General features: G+C 38.5%; 3 protein-coding genes across 11 annotated transcripts in view; 2 read left to right on the top strand and 1 right to left on the bottom strand.

Moving 5' to 3' along the window:
• IPP (intracisternal A particle-promoted polypeptide) overlaps positions 1-7235 on the top strand; it is a 40311-nt gene extending 33076 nt beyond the window's left edge. For all 4 annotated transcript variants that reach the window (XM_079900461.1, XM_079900463.1, XM_079900462.1 and 1 more), the window contains one exon: positions 5052-7235. In XM_079900461.1, the coding sequence (XP_079756587.1) occupies positions 5052-5276 (225 nt within the window). In that variant the 3' untranslated portion in view covers positions 5277-7235. The remainder of the gene's footprint in view (positions 1-5051) is intronic.
• A 506-nt stretch (positions 7236-7741) lies between these two features.
• Positions 7742-12725, bottom strand: TMEM69 (transmembrane protein 69). Of its 2 annotated transcripts, XM_079936350.1 has the most exons (3): positions 12657-12725; positions 11043-11182; positions 7742-9877 (listed from the first exon to the last, which is right to left on the bottom strand). In XM_079936350.1, the coding sequence occupies exons 2-3, from the start codon at positions 11094-11096 to the stop codon at positions 9164-9166; spliced, it is 768 nt and encodes a 255-aa protein (XP_079792476.1). In that variant the 5' UTR covers positions 11097-11182; positions 12657-12725; the 3' UTR covers positions 7742-9163. The 2 variants fall into 2 exon arrangements, with proteins under 2 accessions (XP_079792476.1, XP_079792477.1); XM_079936351.1 differs by lacking the exon at positions 12657-12725 and having other exon boundaries at positions 11043-11353.
• Positions 12726-12816: 91 nt separating this feature from the next.
• The window catches only part of GPBP1L1 (GC-rich promoter binding protein 1 like 1), a 57690-nt gene continuing 42730 nt past the window's right edge, over positions 12817-27776 (top strand). Inside the window, exon 1 of one of the 5 annotated variants that reach the window (XM_079899224.1) lies at positions 12817-12988. The gene's annotated coding sequence lies outside the window, so the exon portion shown is untranslated. Of the gene's footprint in view, positions 12989-13767; positions 13898-14382; positions 14526-15266; positions 15357-27776 lie in introns of those variants that run through there. The other 4 variants (XM_079899226.1, XM_079899225.1, XM_079899223.1 and 1 more) reach the window with 4 other exon arrangements.

The following is a 27776-nucleotide window of genomic DNA, read 5'->3' as shown; positions in this document are numbered from 1 at the left end:
GTATTTTCAGTAAACAGCTAAACATAAACAGTAAACAGCAAATGTATATATGTGTATATATGTATTCACACACATATTCATTTATAAGTATTTCTATATCTGTGCATATATGTTATAAAACCATGAGTTCACAATGATAGCACCAATTCCAGTATACCTCAGATTCTTTCAGGCCTTCGCCATTCCCATGTTTGTAAATACCTTCTCTATCAGTTAAAAACTTGGCTCCTGGTATTCTCTATTTACTTATTTGTTCAATGAAACAAATCTACCTACCATACTAGCTGTCTTCTCCACCTGCCACCTCTGCATATTACCCATCTTATCATTGCCCATGCGAGCGCCCCATTATTCTCTCATGCCCTCAGTTACTAGGTTGATGCAATTATGCTAGGAAAAGAAGAGAAAGTAGGTTGTATCTTCATTGAGTCACTGTTCTGCCATGCATTTGTTTATTAGTCCATTTATTCATTCACAAATACTTACAGACCTGGGGAAACAAAGGCAAACTAAATATATAAGGCCCCAGCTCTCAAGAAGCCTACATTCTAGTGGGGAATATAGAGAAATAAATAGACAAACAATTGCATTACAGTTTATTAAGTGCTGGGATAATGGAAGTACAAGGTGTGTTATGCCATAGACTTATAGGTTAGACAAATTTTTTCCAAATTAATTGCCATGGAATACTATTTTTTTGCATTGTTAATAGGAATTTGGTAACATGAGTTGCCCTGGTCAATTATACTTAGGGAAAGTTGGATTAAACAAAGTTGAATACGTTTCTTACAGGACTTCTTTACACAATTTATTAAATAATATACTTCATGAATCTTTATGCTAAGTCTCTCAAATTTAATTGACCACACAACCCTTACTTTTGTTTGTGAAACATCTTGCGGGAGAAAAGTGTTTCAGGGAACATATTTTATGAAATATGGATTAGTGTTATTTGAATTTTATGGTTCTTAAACTAGTTTTGGTTATTAAAACGTTCAAAACCTAAAGATTTTTAAATTTACTTTTTTCTCTTTATAAGTAGAAAGGATTTTTATTTTTATTTTTTTTATTGAAATATAATTCACAAACCAAACACTTGAGTTGTTTCAGTGTTTTGGCTATTATGAACAGTGCTGCTATGGACATTTGTGTACATGTTTTTTTTGTGGACTGAATGTTTTCATTTCTCTTGGGAATATACCTAGGAGTGGAATTGCTAGGTCATATGGTAACTCTATGTTTAACCTTTTGGGGCACTGCCAGGTTGTTTTCTAAAGGGGCTATACCATTTTACATAACCACAAGCAGTATATGAGGGTTCTCATTTCTCTACATTGAATGCTTATTATTTATCTTTTTTTATTATAGCTGACCTAGTAGGTGTGGACTGGTATCTCATTGTGGTTTTGACTGGTACTTTCCTGATGGTCAATTAGGTTGAGCATCTTTTTTTTTTTTTTGCGGTACACGGGCCTCTCACTGTTGTGGCCTGTCCCACTGAGGAGCACAGGCTCCGGACGCGCAGGCTCAGCGGCCATGGCTCACGGGCCCAGCCGCTCCACGGCATGTGGGATCTTCCCGGACCGGGGCACGAACCCGTGTCCCCTGCATCGGCAGGCGGACTCTCAACCACTGCGCTACCAGGGAAGCCCAGGTTGAGCACCTTTTATGTGCTTATTGGTCATTTATCCTTCTTTGAAGAAAAATCTGTTCTAATTTTGTCCATTGTAAAATGGATTATTTGTCTTTTTATTACTGGATATGAGTTCTTTATATATTCTAGATGCAAGTCCTTTGTCAGATATATGACTTGCAAAATTGTTTTCCCATCCTATGGTTTTCTTCATTTTCTTGATGGTATTCTTAGAAGCACAAAAGTTTTTAATTTTAATGTCCAATTTATTTTTTTCGCTTGTTGCTTGTGCCTTTGGTGTTATAACTAAGAAACCATTGCTTAATTCAAGATCATGAAGATTTATGCCTACTCTTTTTTTAAAGTTTTACAGTTATATTTAGGTCTTTCATTAATTTTTGAGTTAATTTTTGTATATGGTGTGAGGAAGAGGTCTACCTTCATTCTTTTGCATGTGGTAACCAGTTGTCCCAGCACCATTTGTTGAAAAGACTCTTTTCCATTTGATTGTCTTGGTATCTTTGTTGAAAATCAGTTGACCATAAATGTGAGGGTTTATTTCTGGACTCTTAATTCTATTCATTTATCTCTATATTTATCCTTATGCCATTACCACACTGTCTTAGTTACTGTAGCTCTGTGGTTTGAAATCAGAAATTGTGAGTCCTCCAACTTGGAATTTCTTTTTAAAAGTTGGTTTGGCTGTTCTGGGTCCCTTGAATTCCATATGAATTTTAGGATCAGCTTGTCAGTTTCTACCAAGAAGCCAGCAGGGTATTGATAGGGATTACACTGAATCTGAGATCAATCTGGGCAGTATTGCCATCTTAACAATATTAGGTCTTTTCATCTTGAACATGGGATGTCTTTCCATTTATTTAGGTCTTCTTCAGTTTGTTTCAACAGTGTTTTATAGTTTTCAGTATCTTGCATTTTGTTGGTTAAACTTATTCCTAAATATTTTATTATGTTTGATGCTATTGTAAATTGAATTTTCTTAATTTCATGTTCAGCTTTTTTCATTCCTAGTGTATAATAATTTGATCAATTTTTGTATATTCATCTTATATCCTGAAACCTTGCAGCACTTGTACTCTGTTTTTGTGGATTCCTTAGGATTTTCTATGTACAAGATCATGTCATCTACAATTAGAGATCATTTTATTTTTTCCTTTCCAATCTGGATGGCTTTTATTTCATTTTCTTTACTAATTGCCCTCGCTAGAGCCTCCAGTATAATCTTGAATAGAGATGGCAAAAGTAGAATTTTTGTTTTGTTGTAAAGCATAATTTTGATTCTCATGTGTGACAAGTTTCAAACTTTGGTGATATTTCAGGTTCCTTTCACTTTCTAAGTGGTCTCTATTATATGTGGGGAATAGAGAAAGTGAACTTTCTGAGGGCGCTTTCTCTTGCTAATGTTTCTCTATGGCTAAAAATGAATAGATTTTCATTTCAAAGTTAAGTGCTTATCAGTAATGTTACCTTGGTTTTTCATGCATAAATCTGAAATGTTATTGTTATTTACTGTCTACTAAAGTCCTACATTATAGATTCAAACCCTAAAGATAATGTAAAACATGTTTCTGGTTTTACAGAGTTTATTTTGAGGGGACTCAAAATAAAAAGTAAATTGTAGTTAATACACTGATAGAAATGAAAGATAAACATTACTGAATGAGCCCCATGATTCCCTTACTCTTCTTGTCCAGAGCCATTTTTGTAGGGGAGCAAAGGTTAGCTCTCCCTAATGATAAACATAAACCCAACATCCTGATTTACCTTAACCAGCTATAGGTATTTTTGTGAATATATCTATCTTTTAAAATGAGTATTTTTTCAGCTGTGAAAACTTTGTGATGTATTCTGTAACTTCATATAATCAAATAGCCTTCAAGTTTAATATGGTCCTTCAATTTCAAAGGATTGTCCCTGGTGTTAGTATTTCAGAATTTCATTTAAGTTCAGATCAGCATCTATAATGTGCTGGTTCTATACTGGGTACCAGGATGTGAAGCTCATTAAGTTGCTCTCCTCAAAAAGTTCACTCTCTAGCACTGATGAATAATCTTTTTTCATCTTTTATGACTTTATAAACTTTGTGCATCATATGCTTTATTTTCAGATTCTTTTTTTTTAATCTGGAAACTTTTTCTTTTCTCTCTTGATTATTTCTCAGGAACTTTATTAGCTTTCCTGTTTTCTGGGTATAGACATATTCCCTGGAGTAAGACTTTACAGTCATTTTGGATATAGCAGCTTATTGAAATTTCTTCAGTGAATAATGTATACCAGGAGTTAGCAAACTTTCTATTAAAAGGCCGGATAGTAAACATTTTAGGCCTTGGGGGCCACATACAATCTCTTCTTTTTCCATATATATTTTTTTAAATAAACGTTTTTTAAAATATTTATTTATTTATTTGGCTGCGTTGGGTCTTAGTTGCGGCATGTGGGATCTTTGTTGCTACATGCAAGATCTTTAGTTGCAGCATGCGGGATCTTTAGTTGCGGCATGCAGGTTCTTTAGTTGTGGCACACGGGATTTTACTTGCAGCATGTGAACTCTTAGTTGCGGCATGCAGGATCTAGTTCCCTGACCAGGGATCAAACCCGGGCCCCCTGCATTGGGAGCATGGAGTCTTAGCCACTAGACCACCAGGGAAGTCCCTTAAATAACCTTTTAATATGGAAAGATCATTCTTAGTTTGTAGGCTTACAAAAATAGGCCCTAGTTTCCAATCCCTGATCTGTACTACCTTTCTGAAAATATGTTTTGCAAATTACTAACTGCACCAGATGGTCCTTGAAAAAAGGAATCCATGTTCGAATAAATTTGGCCAGTGTTGTTTACTGTATTGTTCTCTTGGAGATTTATAAGACCTATTATATTAAAGATTTTAAAAAGTCCTTCCAGACTTCCCTGGTAAATTTCTAGATTATCTCTTGGTGACCATAACTTATAATTAATCACAGATATATTTTTCATTACTTTCCTCTAAATTCACTATTTTAAACTTCAATTTAAAATGTTCTATATACTTATATGACTGGATTGTGAGTTTGAAATTTAAACATGTAAAAAGAACCAGAGGGACTTCCGTGGTGGTCCAGTGGGTAAGACTCAGTACTCCCAATGCAGGGGGCCCAGGTTCCATCCCTGGTCAGGGAACTAGATCCCACATGCATGCCGCAACTAAGAGTTCGCATGCCGCAACTAAAAGATCTCAAGTGCTGCAACAAAGATCCCCGCATGCCGAAATTAAGACCCAGCACAGCCTAAATAAATAAATAAATAAAAATAAATATTAAAAGAATAAATAAAAATTTTAAAAAAGAACCAGAGTACCTAATTTCTCAGCACTTTTCCCTGTTACCATGTTATGGCACTGCTAACTTCTTTTTTTCCCTTATCCAGGAAAAGTGGGTTGAAGTTGCTTCAATGAAAGTGCCTAGAGCAGGCATGTGTGCTGTGGCAGTCAACGGGCTTCTGTATGTTTCTGGAGGTCGATCTTCCAGTCACGATTTCTTGGCCCCAGGTACCTTGGACTCAGTTGAAGTTTATAACCCTCATTCAGATACATGGACAGAAATTGGTAACATGATCACCAGTCGTTGTGAAGGAGGTGTTGCTGTACTATGAAATAGTAAGCGTAAGAGAGCACAGGCAACATTTTGAAAATACAGGATCTCACCTTTTGCAAATCACACTTGTGTTTGGTGATAGGACCCTTTCATCTGTTGAGTTTTCTGTGAATTTGGTAGATAAATGAGTAAAAAATGATTTTTTTAAAGAATTTGAGTGAGAAGCGATATGGAATATATCCTAAATCAATAAAGAGTTCACACAAATTTGCCAAGCTTACCAGTAGATATGCTGTTTATGCTCTAGAATTGTCCAATTAGGAGTAGAGTCCTATTTGTAAAAATGATTTGCTAGAAGCTTCTTGGCAAATAGTCCCTTTAGCTGCTTCTCCAGTGCAGTTAAGCTGTAACATGACCATTGTGTCATTTAAGAATATCAATGAGACAGTTTAAAGATATCTATACATTCATGATTCAATCCAGAGTGCAATTTTCCATGGTCATAGTTTACCCTACAAAGAAAAGCCAATGAAGCAACTTCCTACTTTTATTTTATTCCAGGAGTTTTCACTAGTCCAAAACTTTTTATTAACAGCAGGAAAACTGGGAGGGACATGTGGGAAATATCTAGCTATTTATATATGTAAGTTTTCACCTGTTGATAACAGCATAAAAAAGCTTTTGCTCACTTATGGTTTTGTCTTGATGCTGGAATGCAGATGAGGAATTAATAGGAGGTTCTTAGTGACAGTCCTTTATTGCAATAGGATGATGTAATGGGTGATAGAGCCCAGCAGGTTGAATGCACCTTTTTCTAAATAGTTACCAAAAATACGTTTAGCTTTGGGAAGAGGGAATTTATTAGATTATCAAGCTTGGTAAAGCATACTCACACTTGGGCAAGCCTAAATATGAGTTTAGTACAAAGCTGCTGCCTGGCTTGGAGAAGATGGAATTGTAGGTACCTGTAAAACTTTTTACAGATACTAACTCATAAGTGTACGCTGAAAGGCCTCTGACCCAAAACTGCTTCTCAAAACTTCTCATTTTCCCTGAGAAGCAGTCTAAAGAATTGTTTTCTGTCCATTTCTGAGACGAAGATTCTTTGTGTACATGATCATCACTTTTAAATTATTTCTACTAGTCAGTTGGAGCCATATATATTAAAGGTCTTATACATTTAGGTTCACCTGGCTGTTCCAGGATTTGATTTGTATATCCCTGATTTCCCCTTTTCTGTACAATCCTCCAGTATATTATAGGCATCAGTGGCTTATTTAGATAGAAAACCTTTGGTAAGCATTAAAGACTCAGGCAGCACTCATATCCAAAATATTTGGATAGACTCACAAAGATACTTTCCTTCATAACTTAACCATATGCATATATTAAGAAAAGCTTACGTAGTGCAGACAGAAAGCTCTGTATCCCATTCTTTGGGGTACCCTGAAAGTCTGAAGGGTCACAGATGCCTGGCTGGGATCTGTAAAATGTCAAGGAATGAAGTATCAAGATAATTTGTAAACTATTTGAGTTGTAACTCATGTGCCTTTAATATTTCTAGTTAAAGAGAATCTGCATTCTGGTTCAAGAGATTTACAAATTTTCCTATCATTTAATTTTCATTATTGCCTGATGCCAACCTAAAATGGCACTATGAAGGGAGGCATTTTGTACTGCTGTGGCAGAAATGTAGTCAACACAATCAGTGTTTGGGCCTAATAGGTCCAGACAATGCCTGAAAATAAGTAATTATAAATATGATTATTTCCTAGGTAATGACAGATTGTTTTAAAAAGAATGTACTAATAAAGTATCTTGATTTCTTTGCTTTTTCTTGTATTACTAATTAATTTAGCTTATTAGCAGCATTCCTGGATTATCAAAGTGTAGTAGGACTGCCCATGATTTTTAGTGTTTCAACTTTAAGGACTTGCACATTTAGTTTTACATTTAATTCTGTTTTCTGAGCAACTGTTAACGTGATCTTCCTCCAAAATATTTAACAATTCAATATACTTCTAAATATCCTGTCCAATGTACTTAAAAATTGCACACTGTAGAGAATTCCCTGGTGGTCCAGTGGTTAGGACTCAGAGCTTCCACTGCAGGGGGAACGGGTTCAATCCCTGGTTGGGGAACTAAGATCCTGCATGCTTTGTGGCACGGGCAAAAAAAAAAAAAAGTGGGCAGTTAGCCTAAAAATATGACTTGGCCGTATTCTGAAAGATTGAGATCAGAGAAAAGTTTTAAGTTTGTGCAGTCCTCATGCAATTTAAGAGAAGCAAAGAAGTAATTTTCCTCACTGAAACAATCTGAGTAGGATCTGAGAAGGATCTTCTGAAGAGTATGAGCTTTCTTTCCTTCAGTATCAAGCTGTAGTAAACTTTTCTCTACATTAATAAAGAAGGATCGTGTGGTGATTTCAGCCACAGGCTTTTAACTGGTAAGCTTCTTAATGATCAGAACAAGCTCTAGCTCTATAGTGTTATATTTGTTAATATATAATTGAAACAACATAATTGAAACAACAGAATTTATCGTCTCACGGTTTTGGAGGCCTGAAGTCAAGGTGCTGGTGGAGTTGGTTCCTTCTGAGGGCTAAGAAGGAGGGATCTGTTCAAGGCTTCTCTCCTTGGCATGTAGATCTTCATGTTCACATGGTATTCTCTCTGTATATGTGTTTATCTCTACATTTTCCATTATAAGAACACCAGTAATATTACATTACAACCTACCCTTATAACCTCACTTTAACCTTATTAATAACTCTGTAAAGACCCTGTCTGCAAGTAAGGTCACATTCTGAGATGCTGTGGATTAGGACTTGAACACACAATTCATAAAAAAATCTTGTAACAGCTGTGTAACAAAGTAAACAAGTTACCACTCTAGATTATGATCTTTCCACAGCAAGAATCATTAAAGTGAAAATTATATGTATATAATTTACTTACGAAATTTAAGTTACCTAATATTCGAATACTTATACAAAGGTAACGTATACCAGATGATACCATTTCCTGATTTAAATGCTTATAACATTGAAAATGTTTCTTCTTTTTTATGAGACTAAGCATCTCAAAAGACTAAGTTTTAAAGTTAGAATTCAAGGTGTTGCTTTTACTGTTTTAAAAAAGCTTTTGTGTGAGTTGACATGCAAAACTAGATAGAACATTAAGATGTCTCCAGCTTGACTTTTCCTAGTTTGTATATCCTAGAGCCTTTATTCTTTTAACTATTTAACTATTTTTGACCAGCTGGTGTTATGTTTGGAGATGTTGCATCTATACTCTGCCAAATATCCTGGTAAAACCTGGAAAATGTGTCTAGCTTTTCTTTGAACATAGTTTTTCCCTCGTGACACTGCTCCCTACTGACTTCAGAGCCACAGATCCTTTCAGTTCAAATAACTAGGTTGTGCCAGGTAAAAAGAGCTTGGAAATGCAATTCCCAGGGGCAACTGCAATGAAAACTCCACACTGGAGCCACCTATTGTTTTCAGACACTCATGGATACCAAGTTTTCCTGTGAGTGAGTGAGTGAGTGAGTGAGTGAGTGAGTGTGTGTGTGTGTGTGTGTGTGTGTGTTTTCAATGATCCTAAAGCTCTAGCACAAAGGTTTTTCATCTTTTAATTTACATTTTTCAAAACAATCAAAACATTGAAATTTTTAAGTGGATGACTATAAAGTTCATAAAAAGACTGAATGAGAACTATAACCTAATATAACATGAAAAGGACTTGTTAAGGGTTTTCAAGCTGTTTCTCAGTGATTCCTTATAAAATAAAGATTTCTAGAAATGAAGAATAATTGGGGAAGAATAAATCACCACTGGTGGGAAAAAAGAGCTAAACTGGAGAGGTAGAAAAAGGTGATGCCAAAACACAACCTTACAAGGCTCCTAGCCAACATGCTAACGTCATCTACAGAGTAGTTTTATATTTATTCTACTTGCCTAAGTCTCTTGGGTCCCTTCTCTGGATAAAAACCTTTAACTAGTAAAGTGATTGCAAATGAAATAAAGGCCACTAAAGTGACTACTATCCTCAGGGCTTTGAACCAATTGGGATAATGTGGCAAGAGAAAAAGTTCAGTGTGTAATGCTATCCCCAAACCTATTATTACTGTGACTATAGCTTCACTGAGTCTTTCAGAAATAAAGAACGCAAGCCATGAAAACACAACAGGAGCTGTACTATTAGCTAAATTGAGGAAGTCTGGTTTGGCTGGACTACCTTGTGGCAGAGTAAAACCCCATCTGATCCCTCCCAAGAAAGATAGGAAACTGGCTCCATAAGCCATCTGAGTAAAAGCTAATATGGGAATATAAGTCTTTGTCATCACCATGACCAGTGGTGGAGCAATGAAGGGGATTAGTCCTGCCAGAGTTATGTATAATGCTGGCTTTGGGCTGTCAGGCAGGTAACTGATGGTTTGTGGTGGCCTGGCTGGAAGTACTGCTTGCTCTTGCTTCTTCTTAAAGCTGCATGGGGAAGTGTGATAATATTGTGTCTTGCTCATACACACTGGAAATGATGAGACAAGCCAAGGCCTTGGAAACAAAGGGGAAAAGTTCTGCTGGAGGCCTGTTTTGAGAGAAAATGTTTCTATTCTCCTTCTGACTCCTAGTCTGATTGTGGAAGGGTACTTCAGCATCTATAGGGAAAACAGAATGAGAAGACAAAAAACAGATTTAAAAAAAGGAAATCATCAAATGTTTTAGTCCCAATCTGAGACAATATAAAAACAAACCGCCTGCTTTCTGTTAGCACATCGAACTTAAAGAAAGGTTGGACTACAGGATGATGTTATTATTGCTGGCAAAGACTATTAAACAGCTATACAACATGCAAAAGAAACTACTGAATAGAAACCAGTGATATATTTTGGCCTACCACTAAACTTATCCCATGAAAGAAATATCTGAAGGAGGAACAGCTAAAGACTAGGTCTTCAGTTTTTGGCATTCTAAACTGCCTCTTCTATTTATAAATTGCAAAAGAAGCAGCACTAATTACTGTGGAAATGCTATTTTATGTAGAGAAAGTTAAGCTTTAGACACTGCATAATTGTCATAGCTTCATGCCTTTCTACATATGTCTGCCTAGAATTCTAGATTACCATTTTTCTATCTAGGGAACTTATCTTTAAAAATTCGGCTTGAAGCTTTCTCCAATCTGATGTAATCCTCCTATAAGTACCATATACACACTTCCATCATAATTCTCACGGTGAATTAAAATCATGTGTTTACTTGTCTGTCTCAGTAGACTTGAGAGCCAGGACCATATATTTTTCTTTGCCTTAAAAAAAAAAAAAAATCCCCAGTGCCTTTCATGGTACATGGCCAAAGCAATAACCTCTCTTGCTGATTCTGTGCTTTAGTGAGTAGATTCCATACTTCAACAGTTAAGCAGATCAACATTAACTCAAAAAATGTTGGATTAAAGAAAAAAATGAAAGTTATTTAAGAATCTTGGTGGTTACTCAAAATGCTAGGAATGATTCCATCTTGAGGCTTTTTTTTTCCTTTTTGTCTAGAATGTTCTTCCCTGAGGTACCTGCATGGCTCATTGCCTCACTTCTGACCACCCTATTTATAAATGCAATCCTTAAGTCTACTGTCCCTATTCCCCTTCCCTGCTCTATAGTTCTCCACAGCACTTACCACTTGACATATTAGATGTCACTTATTTATATTTTACTCTTCCCCCGATCAACCAGAATATAAGAGGGTAAGGATTTTTGTCTTCTTTTTCACTATTGCCTAGCCAAGCAATGCCTGGAAAGTAATGCTCAAATATTTGCTGAATAAACCAACCTTTGAAGATGCTCGAGAAAACTTCTGGATGAAGTGAACCATAGTGGGCCCCATTGAAAGTCTTGCTTAGGAAGATGCCACACAGTTCTGATTAATGTATTTTTATAGCTCAGTGGAACATCTGAATCAGAAGCATGTTGCTGTGTACAAAACAAGATGTCATTTAATTTTCTTCACTTTATACATAAGTTTTAAAAAGTAGTAATTCGGGATAATTTCTTCCATATAACAGTTCCTTTGAAAACAATAATTAATGTTTTCAAAATATCAGTAACATTAAGTAAATAGATCCTTTTCTTCTCTGAACCATTCTTTTAGCTTTTGCTGTTTGGTGTAACAGAAAGAGTAATGCACAGAGACAACAGATCTGGATTTTTACAAATGCCTCCATCATTTCCCAGCTGTGTGACCTTGGGTAAATTGCTTCCTTGAAGTGCCAGCTTTCTTATCTTTAACACTGAAAATCATAGCTTGTCTGGTCTATTAGTTATCTATTTTGGGACTTAGCTTAAAGTAATGATAGTAGCAATCAATACAATTAGCTGTGAATCAGGCATTGTAACTATGTAATTACTGTACTATTGAATAACCTCATCAACTTGGTGTTGAAAGGCAGTAATAGCCTGTTAAGTTAGAGTGCAGACTTTGGAGTCAAACAATCTGGGTTGGAATCCTGGCTCCACCACGTATTAGCTATGTGACTTTGGACAAATTATTTAACCTGGCTATGGTGCAGTTCACTCACCTATAAGGCTTATGATAACTACATAGGGTCGTTGTAAAAATTAAGTAAGTTAATACATGTAAAAAGCTGAGAACTGTCCCTAACACAAAGTAGGCACTCAAAAAATACTAGCTATTATTCCCACCTTACACAATGTAAGCAACCAGTAAGTGGCTGAGTGAGAGAGAATATTATTAATCCAGATCTGTCATATTTACATAAGTCCCATTCTTAACCAAAAGAATAAGGTGTCTAAAAATCTAAAACCCACAGTTGCTGCTTAATTTAAAAACGTAGTGAACTAATTTCTTGATTACAGATCTTAGGGCTGGTTCAAGAAATCCTGTACACCAGCCCGTCAATGTCTTCATTCTGTATATATGTATAAGGAAGCAAGTAGGGAGTTAAGTTATCCCGGGTCTCTGAATAGATGTTAGATGACACCCACATCCACCTACTGACTCCCAGACACACATACCTGCAGGGCCCACACACTCACCTTTGTTCAAAATCACCTTCGTAAGGGATTTCAAAAAGCTCAACGCTCCCTCAACCTTCCAAACTCCCTAGGCACTGTGACATGTGCTTTCCAGCTCAAGAGTATTAAAGAGAAAAGTGACAGCCTAAAGGCCGGGGACGGCAACTGGTGAGGGGGTTAAGGACAAAGACCCAAGGGTTAATCCGCTCAATTTGGGTGAGAACGCTCAATATTTCCACTGCGCCAAATAAAAGAGTTGCAAACTGCAAGCCTTAGAGCAGACATCAGAGAAAAGGGGACACAAAGATCCCCGGGAAACTTTGCCCAATAGTATCCGCGGCCTCAGTTTACTCCGAAGCCTTGGTGCCCCCCTTTCCCAACCTGCACCTGTGACAACAGCCCTACTACTCACCTGCCAGCGTCGCGCGGGGAGGTTGAAAGCTGAATTGCAAGAACAGCTTGGTACTGCGGAAAAGCACTTCCGGCAAGTGGGGTTAGATAGCCCTCCCCACTTCCTGAGAGCCGAAAAAAATGAGTCCGGGTGCAGACTTGACCAGTGCTAACTGGTTCCTACAGGGGAAAATCTTAGTTCTAGTGGAAGCCAGCTTTTGAAGTCTGTAGGGTACCTGAACGGTCCTTGCCTTTGTATTCCAGGTTTCCCAGCCAGCAGAATCTGCCTCGCAGAGTTCGGGAAGGTAGAGTGCAACTACTGAAACCATCTCAGAGTGATGGTGGTGGAGGAAGGTAGGAGAGATTTGGAGTCTAGGCCAAGTATGACTTGGCCAAATTGCTTGCCGTCTCAGGAACTCATTTTTTACTTTGCATAACAACAGGGTTTCTAGGAGCGACGGGGCGTATCTCACGCCTCATTAAGGTCCTGAACTAATACTATTTAAGAAAAAACAAAAAACTGTTTTCACTTCATTTTCTCTGCTGGTAACTAGAAACTTCGTTAAGAAATAAACAGCACAAGGGGCAGGACTTTCATTTCCATGAAGGGTGTGAGGGTAAGAGCCTTTAGGGTGACCCGGAAGTTAGATTCCTTCTGTCACCCTCCGCTTTAACTTTTGTTTGTGGGCTTTGTGACCTTGAGCAAGTCCCTTCCCTTCTCTGGGACTCCATTTCACAGTCTATCAAAGGAAACACCATCAGGCAATTTGCGCGTTTATCTGAAAACAACAGAAACGCTAGCCAGTTCCTCCATTCCTCAGGATTCTATGTAGTCTAGCTTCCTGGTTGCCGACCGTCACATGGTTTAGCCTCCCGTGCAGAATGGGCTCAGAGAATTCTTCCTAGTAGTAACACCTTCTAGTCGTGACAGGCTTTCACTTTTGTTTCCTTCTCTGCCATGGCAGCGCCACCCCTTCCCGTTGTGCGATACCCAATGAGACTTTGGGCCGGAGAAACAGCTTATCCGCCCTGGCACAGGAGAAGGCTCCGGCCAGAAATCCGCCCAGCGCTGGGGCAGGGGCGTGTCGCCAGCGGTCGGGCGGAACTACCACTCCCAGCGGGTAGCGCGTCGGGAACAGCCGCGCAGGCCTCCAGATCCCGGCCGTGCGGCCCGTTGGGGGCTGGAGTCTTAACGGCGCGTGCACGTGAAGGAAGGAGCCGAAGGTGGGAAGGGGTCGGAAAACACACGAGTCTACGAAACCGGTTTGTTAGTACTTGTAGAGGTAGTTTGGAGATGCGTGCTTGCCGAGAGGTGGGGTGTGGGAGGGTGCAGAATGAAGGGGCGGGGAAAAACGGGTACACACATACCCACCCACCCACTCATTCACACGCGCCCTGGCCCTAGTGTCGGGAGAGGGGATGTGAAGGGGAGTACCAAACCCAGCTGGTCTCCGCCTCTGAGGCGGTGCGAGGAAAGGCAGAGTGTTCAACTCTGCAGAGGGGCGGGGGTTGACCATGCGCCGCCTCGAGCCGCAGTGGAGGGAGCTGGGGGCAGGGCAGGGAATAACCGCCGTTCTCGCGGCTAAACGTTGGCAGCTTGGGGCGTCGGGCGGGTCACCAGAATAGGGCTCACGCGCGTGCGCGTGCGCCCTTGTGGGCGGTGCGAGAGGGTGGGCGTGAGTGAGGCGGGGTCAGATTAGGGGAGGGCCGGACTGGTCGTCGCTCCTCCCCCTCCACCCGCTCTGCCCCTCCTGGGCCGTGTGGGCCGGGCAGCCATTTTGGGAAGAGCTTTGTTATGGTTGTGGGCTCTACACCTCCGCCGGATCAGGAAGCTGGGGACGCACCCTCAGACGCCGCGACTGGTCCCTAGCTGTAGCCCCGCCGCTGCCCGGTGAGTGGGAGTTCCGGACGACGGGGCGGTAGGGGATCTTGAGTTGTCCGGCGCAGGGCTCCGCCCGGTGCCTGACGGGCCGGCTGTTGAAACAAGTTGAAGAAGGCTCTCACACAGGTGGTTGGGTGTAGGTTGGGCCGGGGACCGGGAGCAGAGCTCACGGGTCGTGTGGTTCGGACGGGGCACCTTCCTCCGCGCGTGGAGCTTTGCACATGAGCGTCGCCGCGACTCTGCCGGAGCGCTCCTAGTTCAACTTTGGTCTTCGGGTCGGAACGCTCACCTGCGGCTCTCTGGCTCCTCTCCAGGCGTTCCGGCTTGTTGGTGGTTGAATAGCTTGGTTTACGGGTTTTTTCTCCTTCTTGAATTAGAGCCAAGGGCTTTTGTTTTCCAATGATGGAAAGTCTAAGGGAAAAAAGCGTGTAAGTCAAATGTGGGGTATCTGAGGGGAAAAGAAGAGCTTTAACCCCCCACGCCTGTTCCCAGCGTTCCGGTTCCCCCTGGTAGCGAGGTGTTTTCGTTGATTTAGATTGTCTATCCAGCACCTACTGACCCCTCCCTCCCTGGAAACAAAAAAGGCTGGTCGATCTTGAAGTGTTTTAGTGAGGATTTTTTTCTGTTTTACATCTACCTCTCCCCACCCCCGTGAAATTCAAAAGAAAGGCTGAATCTAAAATGGCTGTAGCTTGGGGAAGTGCCCTGAGCTTGGTAACTTAAATACGTTAACATGTCTTAAATTCTTAGTTGTTTTTCCTACGGGGACAACAGCTGGATCTTTCATCTTTTTGCGGTTTGTGTCTTATGTTGAAGAGTCTTCGCTAGGTGAAAACAAAGGTGAGGCTAAAGTAGTTTGCTTACTCCGAAAGTTTACGTAAGAGTGGGTGCGGTTTGGGTGGTTTTTTTTTGGTAGTTGCTTATAGTTTTGAAATTGTGCTGTGGTGTTAATTTTATCAGCCAAGTTCGTGCTTTGAGATTGGTTTGCCATATTTGTTGAAATACTTGCTCTTAACTTTGATATTTATAGCTTATCTGGAATAAACAAAGTTTATGGTGGCTCATGTTTTAGTTTAGTAATAGAAGTCACATTCTTTGTAAATCCCTTCCAAAAGTAAAGTGATTGGTAGTCTTCAGTACACTTAGATTTATAGTTTGGTCATTGCTGGCCTTTTCTAAGGTCTTTTATGTGTAATGCTTGAAAGAGAATCAGAGTGCTGTTAAGTTTGGGACATTTATTAGAAAAGTGTAAGACAACAAGTGAAAACATTTTAGATTTGGAGTGTCTGATTGTTGTACCCTTTCAAACAAAAGACTGTCTTTTTGTTTGCTGACTTTTTTTTTTTTTTAAACCTTTAGATCCAGAAGTTTAACGGAAAACAAAAAGGCATAGAATGGAAACCAAAAACAGTTAACTTCAGTATTTGGGAAGATGCTTGAGTTTCAATCTGTCTAAAAGATAAAATAATAAAATGCTAATTGTGAATGAGAAGTTTGGAATTAATAGTAAAATAAAGTGTCATCTTCCTTCCCTAGGGAGTCAGTTTCAATTTACCTTTCTACATTCTTTCAATACAAAAGTGTACTTTTGTCAACTCCCCTAGGATTTGTTGTTCTTAAATTATTTTGGTGGTTTTACAGGACAAAAGTGCTTTATAGAAATTACAAGTCAGTTGCTTTGTGTTTTGCTGTTGTTGACTACTGGACCTGTAAACTTGGGTGAGACCTTACGCTGATTTTTTTTCAGGATACTCAAAACAGTTTGTACATATTGATATAAGTGTTCTTTCAGTTGATTCTGAATAGTATCTTATCAGAGCTCTTGAAATTTGGTGGTGGTGGTAGGGTGTTAGGAAGCCATTTTTCTTTTGAATGAATTCCATCTTACCAGTTTTCTCGTCAGTGGCTGTTTAGTAGCTTGGCTGAGGAGAGCACATGCAACCATTTTAATAAGTTTGGAATGACAAGAAATCTGGGACACATTTCTGCTTATAATTCATTTTTAAATGCTTAAAGATAAAACCTACAATTCTGAATCATACTTCAGCAGATTGCATATCTTTGTTTTATGATTCAGTGTATATGCACTTAGTAATAACTCTAATGTACCAGAGGCTGACAGTTGCTCGAAGTGCTTTATATTTATTAACTTGTTTATTTCCGTCAGATAGATATTGTTTTATCCCCATTTTTTAGTTAAGGAAAATAAGTTCAGAGATTCATCCAGCTAGTAGGTCACAGACCCTGTATTTAAACCTAAGCAATCTGTTTCCAAGTCACTGTGCTTAACCATTATGGTTGCTACCTTTAACCATGAAAATAAAAATAAGACTATTGGAAAGGTGAGACACAACAGTTTTATAAATATCCCAACTGAAAAAGTAGTTCATGGAAAAGGCAAATTTTGGTGTATGTATTTATGGTTTTTCAAATAATGGGTGGGATGGGATATCTAGTTGATACATAGAAAACATGCTACTTCATAACTGACTATAGTTGCCATTGTCTGCAATTTGATATGTGGTTATGCTGAGAGCTAGCTGACCAAGTCACTTCAAAATCAGGCTCTGATTTTTATTTCCCACTGAAGTCTGCTCAAAACAAAACTGGCTATAATCAAACTTGAAAAATAGTTCAGTGAGATGAGCTGAACAACTTTTGTCCACAGGTATATATCTTAACTAATGAGGTAAAATATTGCTAATGTTATGTAAATTGAATTTTTGTAGGTGGTTTAAAATATACGAGGCAAATATTTAAAGGAGTCTAATAGTTGTTTTTCTTTACTAAAGCAAATAAGGAGCCTTTGGGACTTCCTGGCGGTCCAGTGGTTAAGACTACACTTCCATTGCAGGGGGCGTGGCTTCGATCTCTGGTTGGGGAACTAAGATTCTGCATCCCACATAGGGCGGCCAAAAATAAATAAATAAATAAATCATTTTTAAAGTAAATAATGATAATCAGCCTTTAATTGATCGGTTGGAAAAATTATTTTTCAGACAAAATGGTTCAAACTTCTTTTAAGAAAGTTTCTTATAAGAAATGCTAGAGGCTGTACTATTGTACTGTTGTTCCTGCCTGTTAAGGAGTAGGAATACCTAGATGACTATAAAACATTCCTGCCCCACCCCCAGAACTTAGTAGTTTAACAGATAAGCACAAAAATATTCACAGGATAACAACACAGAAAGCTATCATTCTTAAGGGAGTTGATTTTTTAACATACTCATTAAGCTTACCTTCCTTTTCTGTAATAAAACTACTTTGCCATATATCAGTCAGATGTCAGACTAGAGAATCACCAGCATGAACAAAGTTTTAGTGCACTTTTCTGAGCAGCGGTTCTGTTTATGTTGAACAAGTTTGTTGTTTGTTTTTTTTTTTAAAGAAAAAATTGAATTAATTTAAGTTTGGCTATTCTTTATATTGCAGACTCCTGTTTCTGCTTGATTATATGTTTAAATTTCATTATATAAAAAAGTTCTCTTCTGAATTACTGCTATCCTTGAAGTTTACAAGTATGTTGAAAAGTTGGTTTGGGGGTTCTTTGGTTAGTTAATTAAAAGGTAGAGCTATTCCAGTGTTCCAGCTATGTGTTTATGAATTATTAACTGTGCTTTTTAATTAATCTTACCAGGTATGGTGGAAGGATAGTGGGAACCATTTATTGTGGGCTTCATAAGCTAGAGACTTGTAACAGAGTCCAAACATTATTCCTTAAAACACTTGTTTAACATACTTGATATTAACCCTTCTATAAGTGGGTGTACAGAGGATCCAAGAAGTTAAGTGGTTTATATAACATAGTGAGATGTGGGGACTCAACTTTCTCCGATTCCAAAGCTGGGTTTTCACCACATCATGGTAGAGAGATAGCATGGTACGATAATTAAGGGCAGCAGCATTATAGCCTGGGTTTGAACCTCTGCGTTGCCACTTACAGCTTTGAGACCTTGGTGGAGTTTTAGTAAGATTTCTGCCTGTTTCTTTCTCTGTTAAATGGGGATAATAGTACCTTCTCATAGGGTTTCTGTGGTAAACAAATGAAATAATATTTGTAGAGTTTTTAATACAATGCCTGTCCATTGTAAGCACTTCATAATTGTCAAGTAAATTGTTTGAAATTGTCTTTAATGAACATCCTTTTACCAGTTGAGTGAAATTCTGTGAAATCTGAACAGATTGTTGGACGTGGACTTTTAGGTTTTTGTTTTTCCTTTTCTAGATATTTTCTGTTGACGTCTCTTGTTTATTTGAATCAGGATCCAGGTCCCACACATGGTAGTTGACTGATATTCTTTCAAGCCTCTTAGTTTGTATGTTTCTTCTGTTTTTTTTTCCTTGCACTTTGTTGAAGAAACCAGGTCATTTGTCCTGCAGTTTCCCACATTCTAGATTTTCCTGATTTCCAGTAAATTGGTAGTTTTTTTTTCCTGGTTTGTTCAGTGATTCTCATCTATATCATTTTCTCACAATTTCTCTATTGAGCAGCATAGAATAATTGTATGAGTTATTTATCCTCCTTCAGTCTGCTTGTAAAATGGAGTGTTCAGTTTGGTCCTGTGCCCAATTCAGTGTTAACTTTTCTAGGTAGTTTGTTTCCTGTCCTTTTTTTTTCTACATAGTATATATTTGTTGTATTATAAAATTGAGTTAAGTATGCTGGGTTTGTAGTGGTTTTGTTTTCTTGTTTTGGTTACTAGTGAATAGTTTCCTCAGCGTATTTGGTCAGAAAATTTCTCAAAACTGCATTTTTTTTAACCTGTTGTTTATCCCATTTTATTCTTAACACTTATGCATTTTATTCTTAACACTTATGGAGTACTCACTATAGACCAGACACTTGGATTCTTTTGTTTTCCCTGGGAAAAATATCCAGGCACTATTCTTAACACTTTGCATATATTCACTCATTTAATCATCAACTTTCCAACAATCTCCAAATTACAGGTAATGATTTGAAGCAAAAAGAGGTGCCCAACGTTGTGTATGGAAAATTTTAGAGGCTCTGAATGACATTGATTTCCTGGAGAGAGGATTTACTTTTCTGTTGGCAGCTACATAAAGTATGGGAATTGATCCCCCCCGCCAAGAAAAAAAGAGGTGAAGTGACTTCTCCAAAGTCACACAGCTAGTACATGGCAGAGCCAACTAGATCCAGAGTCTGCTCTTCTAACTTAAAAGTAATGTTTGGATTAGAAGCACAGTTTATTCTTGAGAAGAGATTTTTAGATATGCTTGTAAGTAAAATGTGCTTGAAGTAAAACATAGGTTTCGTAATATAGTAGTCATTACTATTAAATGTTTCAATTATAAAAGACAGTATAGTTTTTTAAAAGTGACAAATAGCCTATTTACTTATATTCATAGGAAATTGAAGCCTTTCACAGTCAGCACAGCTGCAGATATTTGATAAAAGTTATCACTACTTGAATGACTTGTCTGTAGTGTAGTTGATACAGTGACTTTTGATTTTTGTGCTGGGGGGGGGGATGCGGACATGCCACTCGGTTTGTGGGATTTTAGTTTCCTAACCAGGGATTGAACCCGGGCCCTCCGCATTGAGAGCATGGAGTCCTAACCACTGGACCGCCAGGGAAGTCCCAGATAGTAGTGACTTTTGGAGCAAATACTATAAAAAACATTTTTGCTGTTTTTAAAATCGTATAGTTTCAGATACTTTTCATAAATCTAATCCACTTAGTTATCTGAATCTCACAGCCAGAATTTAATGTGTCAGTTTGCATCAGGTGATAAATGTACTTTTGTAACATACTATGCTTATTTGGAACTGTTGTGATTTAACAGAAAGTAAATTTCATTTCTGTTAGTGGGATAGGTATGGTTGCAGCAGGTGCTTGTCCCCTTTAAATGACAAAATATTGGAAAGGCGATAACTACCTGAGAAAGTTTATAAATTTTAGTCTTCAAAAATTTTATACTTTATGAAATTAGTTTCAGGAAATGTTTTTTGAAACTGAATTCATTTTCAAAATGTTTTCTGAAAATGACTTGGAAGAAAGCACAATGATTAAAGTTTATTACTAATGGGAAGACTGGCAAGATCCCTGTGTTGGACATTCTACTAATTGGGCTTTAAGGTTATCCTTTATTGTTTCTTTTGTCTGTTTACCATTTTAAGCCTGTTCCAGTATTGCCTTTTTGTGAATCTTAGTGGGAGAGGAAGCTGGAAAGGACACGTAACTCGTAACTTGTATGCATGCACACATATGCTTTCTGCCCCTGGTAGCTGTGCCCCAAGCTGTGCCTATCAAATACACTTGACTGGGGACTTGAATCTGGAGTGAGAGAGATACAAAGGAGCAAGGACAGTTTAGAATTAATTCTATTGTCTGGTGGCAGTGGCAGAGCTAGCTAGTGGGCAGTTTCCTGAGAGACTTCCTGTGATGTGACCTTGGTTGGTGGTTTTGACTGCTTAGCTTTACTTGAATTTTTACAGGTTTGACAAATCATTCATTTTTTGAACTCCCAATATCCTACTGATAAATTTCCTTTTCTGCTTAATCTGCCTAAATACAGTTTATTTTTTTCAACCAAGGGCCCTGATTTGTAAAGTTGGCTAATATAATTTGCTCCTTCTAAAAGATTTAGTTACTGCCTCTGTTTAGGGTGATCTCCTAACTCATGAAGTAAAAACACTTCCATGAATGTCTTTTTTAAAGACAAACTTAGAGAAGAATTTTTCCTTTTATCCACTCCCAATTCTTAAAAGCAGTAGTTCTCAACTTTTTAAAATATATCTGAGGTAAGGCCTGGGCACCATTAGTTTATTAAAGCTCCCCATGTAATTCTGTCTTTAAGTAATTCTTTTATTATTACAAAAACAGTGTTGTGATGTGTAGATAATTAGAGTATACAGATATGCGAAAATAAAAACTTGACATTCCTATCATTCAGAAGTCACCACTGTTAACAACTTTTGGTGCATTTTTTCCCCAGATCTTTCTCTAAGCACATATGTGTAGGCTTTTATTTTTATTTTACGAAAATGAGATCAGTTTACAACTTGGCTTTTTTTGTCCAGTGATGCCTACAGTCCATGTTCATTTCCTCTAGTATGCAGGTTCTATTATTCAAATTTCCCCAGCTGATCCAGAAAAATGTTTGTTACCACTGGCTGGCTATCCAAACTGTTGATAGTATCTAAACTAGGACCTTTTCACATATAACACTTTGTTTGGGGAATTCCCTGGCAGTCCAGTGGTTAGAACTCAGTGCTTTCACTGCATGGCCCGGACTCAATCCCTGGTTCGGGAACTAAGATCCCGCAAGCCTCGCAGCAATCAATCAATCAATCAATCAATCCCACTTGTTTAATTTCTTTTTGTCTCTTTTTTTTTTTTTTTTTTTTTGGCTGCTTTGGGTCAGTCGTTGCTGTGCGCAGGCTTTCTCTATTTGCAGTGATCAGGGGCTACTCTTCGTTGTTGTGCGCGGGCTTCTCTTTGCGGTGGCTTCTCTCATTGTGGAGCATTGCCTCTAGGTGCACAGGCTTCAGTAGTTGTGGCTCACAGGTTCTAGAGCGCAGGCTCAGTTGTTGTGGCGCATGGGCTTAGTTGCTCCACAGCATGTGGGATCTTCCCGGACCAGGGCTCAAACCCGTGTCCCCTGTATTGGCAGGTGGATTCTTAACCACTGCGCCACCAGGGGAGCCCTCTTTTTGTCTCTTTAATCTAGCTTAGTCCTTATTTTTCAGTGACACTGACTTTGAGACTGGACTGGTTATCCTGAGAATGCTTCTGTACAGTTGCATTCTTGTGGTATCTCTTAGTTCGTTCCTTTCGTTCATGTATTTATTTTTCTCTAAAGTTTACAGCTAAAAGCTTGATGGATTTATATGTAAATACTTTGGCGAGAATACATCATAATTCTATCTCATTTTGCATCATGTCATAAAGCACATAATACCTGGTTGACCTACTTTAGTAATGCTAAGGTTGATCCTTGGATTAAGGTAGTAATAGCTGGGTCCATACATTAAACAGTAAGATTTCCCCCCTTGCAGCAAGAAATTAATTTGGGTGGTGCTACTTTGTACTGCGTTCCCAGTTTCTTACCAGTCATTGGCCTAATTTTTTTAAAGACAGCTTTATTGAGATAGAATTTACATAACATAAAATTCACCCACTTTACATGTACAATTTAATGTTTTTTTTTTTTTTTAGTTTATTCACAGAGTTGTACAACCATTGCTACTATCTAGTTTTAGAACATTTTCATCACCCCAAAAAGAAATTCCATAACCGTTAGCACTCACCTCCTCAACCCTAGGCAGCCATTAATCTCCTTTCTGTCTCTGTGGATTTGCCTATTCTGGACATTACCTATAAATAGAATTATACGGTATGTGGTCTTTTGTGTCTGGCTTCCTTCACTTAGCATAATGCTTTTAATGTTCATACCTGTTTTAGTATGTTTCGGTACTTTTTTTTTGCCACATAATATTTTGTTGTATGGTTATACCACATTTTGTTTTTCCCTTCATCAGTTGATGGGCATTTGGATTGTTACCTCTTTGCAGCTGTTATTAATAATGCTGCTGGGACTTCCCTGGTGGACACAGGGGTTAAGACTCCATGCTCCCAATGCAGGGGGCCCAGGTTCGATCCCCAGTCAGGGAACTAGATCCCTTGTGCCACAAGGAAGATCCCGCACGCCGCAACTAAGACACAGTGCAGCCAAATAAATGAATAAATAAAAAATAATGCTGCTGTGAACATTCATGTCTAAGTTTTTGTGTGGATGTATGTTTACATCTTTCTCGGATCTTTCTAGGAGTAGAATTGCTGGGTCATAGGGTTAACTTTTTAAGAAACTATTTTCTGAAGTGATCTTATCATTATACATTCCCACCAGTAGTCAGTGTATGATGGTGTCATTTTCTCCACATCCTCAGCAGCACCTGTTATTGTCTGCCTTTTGATTATAACCATCCTAGTGGGTGTGAAATGGTATCTTATTGTGGGTTTGATTTGCATTTCCCTCATGGCTAATGATGTTAAGCATCTTTTCCTGTACTTATTGGTCTGTTGTGTATCTTGAGAGAAATGTCTGTTCCTTTGCCCACTTTATTTATTTATTTATTTATTTATTTATTTATTTATTGTTGCTGTGTTGGGTCTTCGTTCCTGCACGTGGGCTTTCTCTAGTTGCCGCAAGCGGGGGCTACTCTTCATTGCGGTACGCGGGCGTCTCATTGCGGTGGCTTCTCTTGTTATGGAGCGCGGGCTCTAGGCACGTGGGCCTCAGTAGTTGTGGCTCGCAGCCTCTAGAGCGCAGGCTCAGTAGCTGTGACTCACAGGCCTTGTTGCTCTGCGGCATGTGGAATCTTCCTGAACCAGGACTTGAACCCGTGTCCCCTGCATTGGCAGGTGGATTCTTAACCACTGCGCCACTGGGGAAGTCCCTTTGCCCACTTTTTAATTGGGTTATCTTTTTATTCTTGAATTGTACAGGTTATTTTTTTTAATTGAGTTGTAATCAACATACATCTTATTAGTTTCAGGTGTATATGATAATAATTTGATAATTATAGCATATATTGTAAAATAATTAACACAGTAAGTCTTGTTAACATGTGTCGCCATATAGTTACAGAAATTTTTTTTCTTGTGATAAGAACTTTTAAGAACTTCTCTCTTAGCAACTTTGAAATATCCACTACAGTATAATTAACTATAGTCACCATGCTACACCTTACATCCTCATAGCTTATTTATTTTATAACCGGAAGTTTGTACCTTTTGACCCCCCCTTCACCTATTAAGCCCACCCCACCCCACCTCTGGCAACCACCAGTCTCTTCTCTGTTAATGAGCTTGGTATTTTTTTAGATTGCACATATAAATGAGATCATATGGTGTTTTGTCTTTCTCTGTCTTATTTCACTTAGTATAGTACCCTCAGTGTTCATCCATATTATTGCAAATGGCAAGAATTCATTCTTTCTTATGGCTGAATAATATTCCAGTGTGTGTGTGTCTGTGTGTGTATGTGTACATACACACCACATTTTCTTTATCCATTTATCCATCAGTGGACACTTCCTGTATCTTGGCTATTCTAATAATGTTTCAGTGAACGTGGGAGTGCATATATCTTTTCAAGTTAGTGTTTTCCTTTCCTTTGGATAAACACCCTGAAGTAGAATTGCTGGATCATATGTTAATTCTATTTTTAAATTTTTGAGAAATCTCCATACTGTTTCGCCTAGTGGCTGCACCAGTTTACATTCACACCAACAGTGCACAGGGATTCCCTTTTCTCTACATCCTCGCCAGTACTTATTTCTTGTCTTTTTGATAATAGCTATTCTAACAGGTGTGAGGTGATATCTCATTGTGATTTTATTTTGAATACAGTTCCCTTATCAGATATACGATGTGCAGATCTTTTCTCTTAGTCTGGGTTGTCCTTTCACTTCCTTCATGGTGTCCTTCGGATCACAAACGTTTTATTTTGACGATGAAGTCTAATTTACTGTTGCCTAAGCTAAAATCACTCCTGTGTTTACTTTAGCTGTTACACTAAGGCCTTTGATCCACTTGGAGTTAATTTTTGTGTGTGGTGTAAGATATGGTCCACATTCTTTGTTGTTGCGAGTGGACATCCAGTGATCGTGGCACCATCTTTTGAAAAGAAAGACCATTTTTTTCCCATTGATATATCTCGGCTTCTTTGTTGAAAATCAGTTGGCCATACTTACTAGTTTTATTTCTGGATTCTTGGTTCTGCTCCATTAATCTCTATGTCTATCCTTATGCCAGTGTGCAGAATTGAAGCCCTTTATATATTCCTTTTTAATTGCATGTCTTTGTGTCTTTCATCCAGAATTTGGTATTGATAATACACTTGCATTTTTAAATAATTTTGCTTTATATGACTATATCCCAAAACTAATATTGTTATTCATTTTTTGAAACCTTATATGGTATCATATAGTTTTCAATTTTTACAACTTTTTTATTCTGCTTTGTGAGAGTCACCCATTTTGCTTATACATATATCTAATGTAATTATTTCCTGCTGTACAGCATTGTACACATATACCACAATTTAATCAGTCTATTGGTGGACATTTAGGTAATTTAGTTTTTTGTCTACTGTATACAATTCTGTAGCAAACATTCTTATATATTTTGTCTTACCTTCATGTATTTTTAAGATTGGTGGGTCACAGCAGTCCCACTACTGGACATATACCCTGAGAAAACCATAATTCAAAAAGAGTTATGTACCACAATGTTCATTGCAGCACTAGTTACAATAGCCAGGACATGGAAGCAACCTAAGTGTCCATCAACAGATGAATGGATAAAGAAGATATGGCACATATATACAATGGAATATTACTCAGCCATAAAAAGAAATGAAATTGAGTCATTTGTAGTGAGGTGGATGGACCTAGAGTCTGTCATACAGAGTGAAGTAAGTCAGAGAAAAACAAATACCATATGCTAACACATATATATGGAATCTAAAAAAAAAAAATGGTTCTGAAGAACCTAGGAGCAGGGCAGGAGTAAAGATGCAGACATAGAGAATGGACTTGAGGACACGGGGATGGGGAAGGGTAAGTTGTGACAAAGTGAGAGGGTGGCATTGACATATATATACTACCAAATATAAAATAGCTAGCTGGTGGGAAGCAGCCACATAGCACAGGGACATCAGCTCAGGAGATCAGTTCAGTGCTTTGTGACCACCTAGAGGGCTGGGATAAGAAAGGTGGGAGGGAGATGCAAGAGGGAGGGGATATGGGGATATATGTATACGTATAGCTGATTCACTTTGTTATACAGCAGAAACTAACACAACATTGTAAAGCAATTATACTACAATAAAGATGTTAAAAAGAAATTCAGAAAACAAAAAAGAAAGATTGGTGGGTCATAGGGGTTTCACAGCTTGAACTTTGTATTTGTCAAACTGTTTTCCAAAATGGTTGTACAAGTTTACGCTCACACCAGCAATATATGAGAATTCCCTGTTGCTTTATATTTTTATCAGCACTTGATAGTTTCAGGATTTGTTTTTGCCAGTTTGGTAGGTGTGGAATAGTATCCCATAATTTTACTCAGGTTTTAAAAGTATGTATGAGTCTGTGAGTGATTCAGAGTAATGTTGTTTTCTTAACAGAAAGAACTGTAGTGGAAGAAATCTTAAAGGTATATTATATCCTCTTTTGGTTCATTGAAAGAGGTGACCAAATTTCATAGCCTTTAGAAGTTCTTAGGTACACATTAATCTCCTGAAATTAAAATAAATAACAAGGTAGAATATGGCTTTGGGCTCTTTTCTGTGATGAAGTATCAGTGTGAAGGTTAAAAATAAACTTAAGCAAGGCACCAGTAACCCTGGAGTTCTTATTGAGGACTTGGGAGGGAAACTGATGCACAGTTAGGAAATGAGTATAGATTACTGTAGGGTTCCTCAGTCCTTTAGAGGCAGTGAGAGTGATAGACATTTAAAACTAAGTAATAGGGCTTGGACGCGGGTTTGTGCCCCAGTCCGGGAGGATCCCACATGCCGCGGAGCCTGCGCGTCCGGAGCCTGTGCTCCGCAATGAGAGAGGCCACAACAGTGAGAGGCCCGCGTACTGCAGAAACAAACAAACAAACAAAACTAAGTAATATTCTTTTCAAATCATGAGATTTGGAAAGGAAATTTTAGGGCCAGTGAATATCTGAATTTATCCAGAGTTAGTAATCTTGGACTCTGCAGTTAAAGGAATAAAGAATGTTCAAAGAGAGCTCTTAGGAACAGTTAAAGGAGATACTAATTCATAGAGTTGTCAACATCTCTTAAAGAAATTATTACTTGGGACTTCCCTGGTGGCGCAGTGGTTAAGCATCCGCCTGCCAGCGCAGGGGACATGGGTTCGATCCCTGGTCCAGGAAGAGCCCACATGCCACGGAGCAACTATGCCCAAGCGCCACAACTACTCAGCCTGCGCTCTAGAGCCCATGCGCCCCCAACTACTGAGCCCGCGTGCTCTAGGGCCCGTGCTGTGCAGCAAGAGAAGCCACCTCAATGAGAAGCCTGCGCACCGCAACGAAAAGTAGCCCCCACTCACCACAACTAAAAGTCCACACGCAGCAACAAAGACCCAAAGCAGCCAAAAATAAATAAAATTTAGGGAAAAAAAAGAAATTATTACTTTTGGTCATCCTGTCTGTAGTAAGAGATTACCCCACTTGCTATTAATTTAATCCCTGCCAAGCATAGGGGAAATAAATATGT

Source organism: Stenella coeruleoalba, assembly GCF_951394435.1.
Source record: "Stenella coeruleoalba genome assembly, chromosome: 1".
Taxonomy (NCBI): domain Eukaryota; kingdom Metazoa; phylum Chordata; class Mammalia; order Artiodactyla; family Delphinidae; genus Stenella; species Stenella coeruleoalba.
This window is presented reverse-complemented; position numbering and strand designations above follow the sequence as displayed.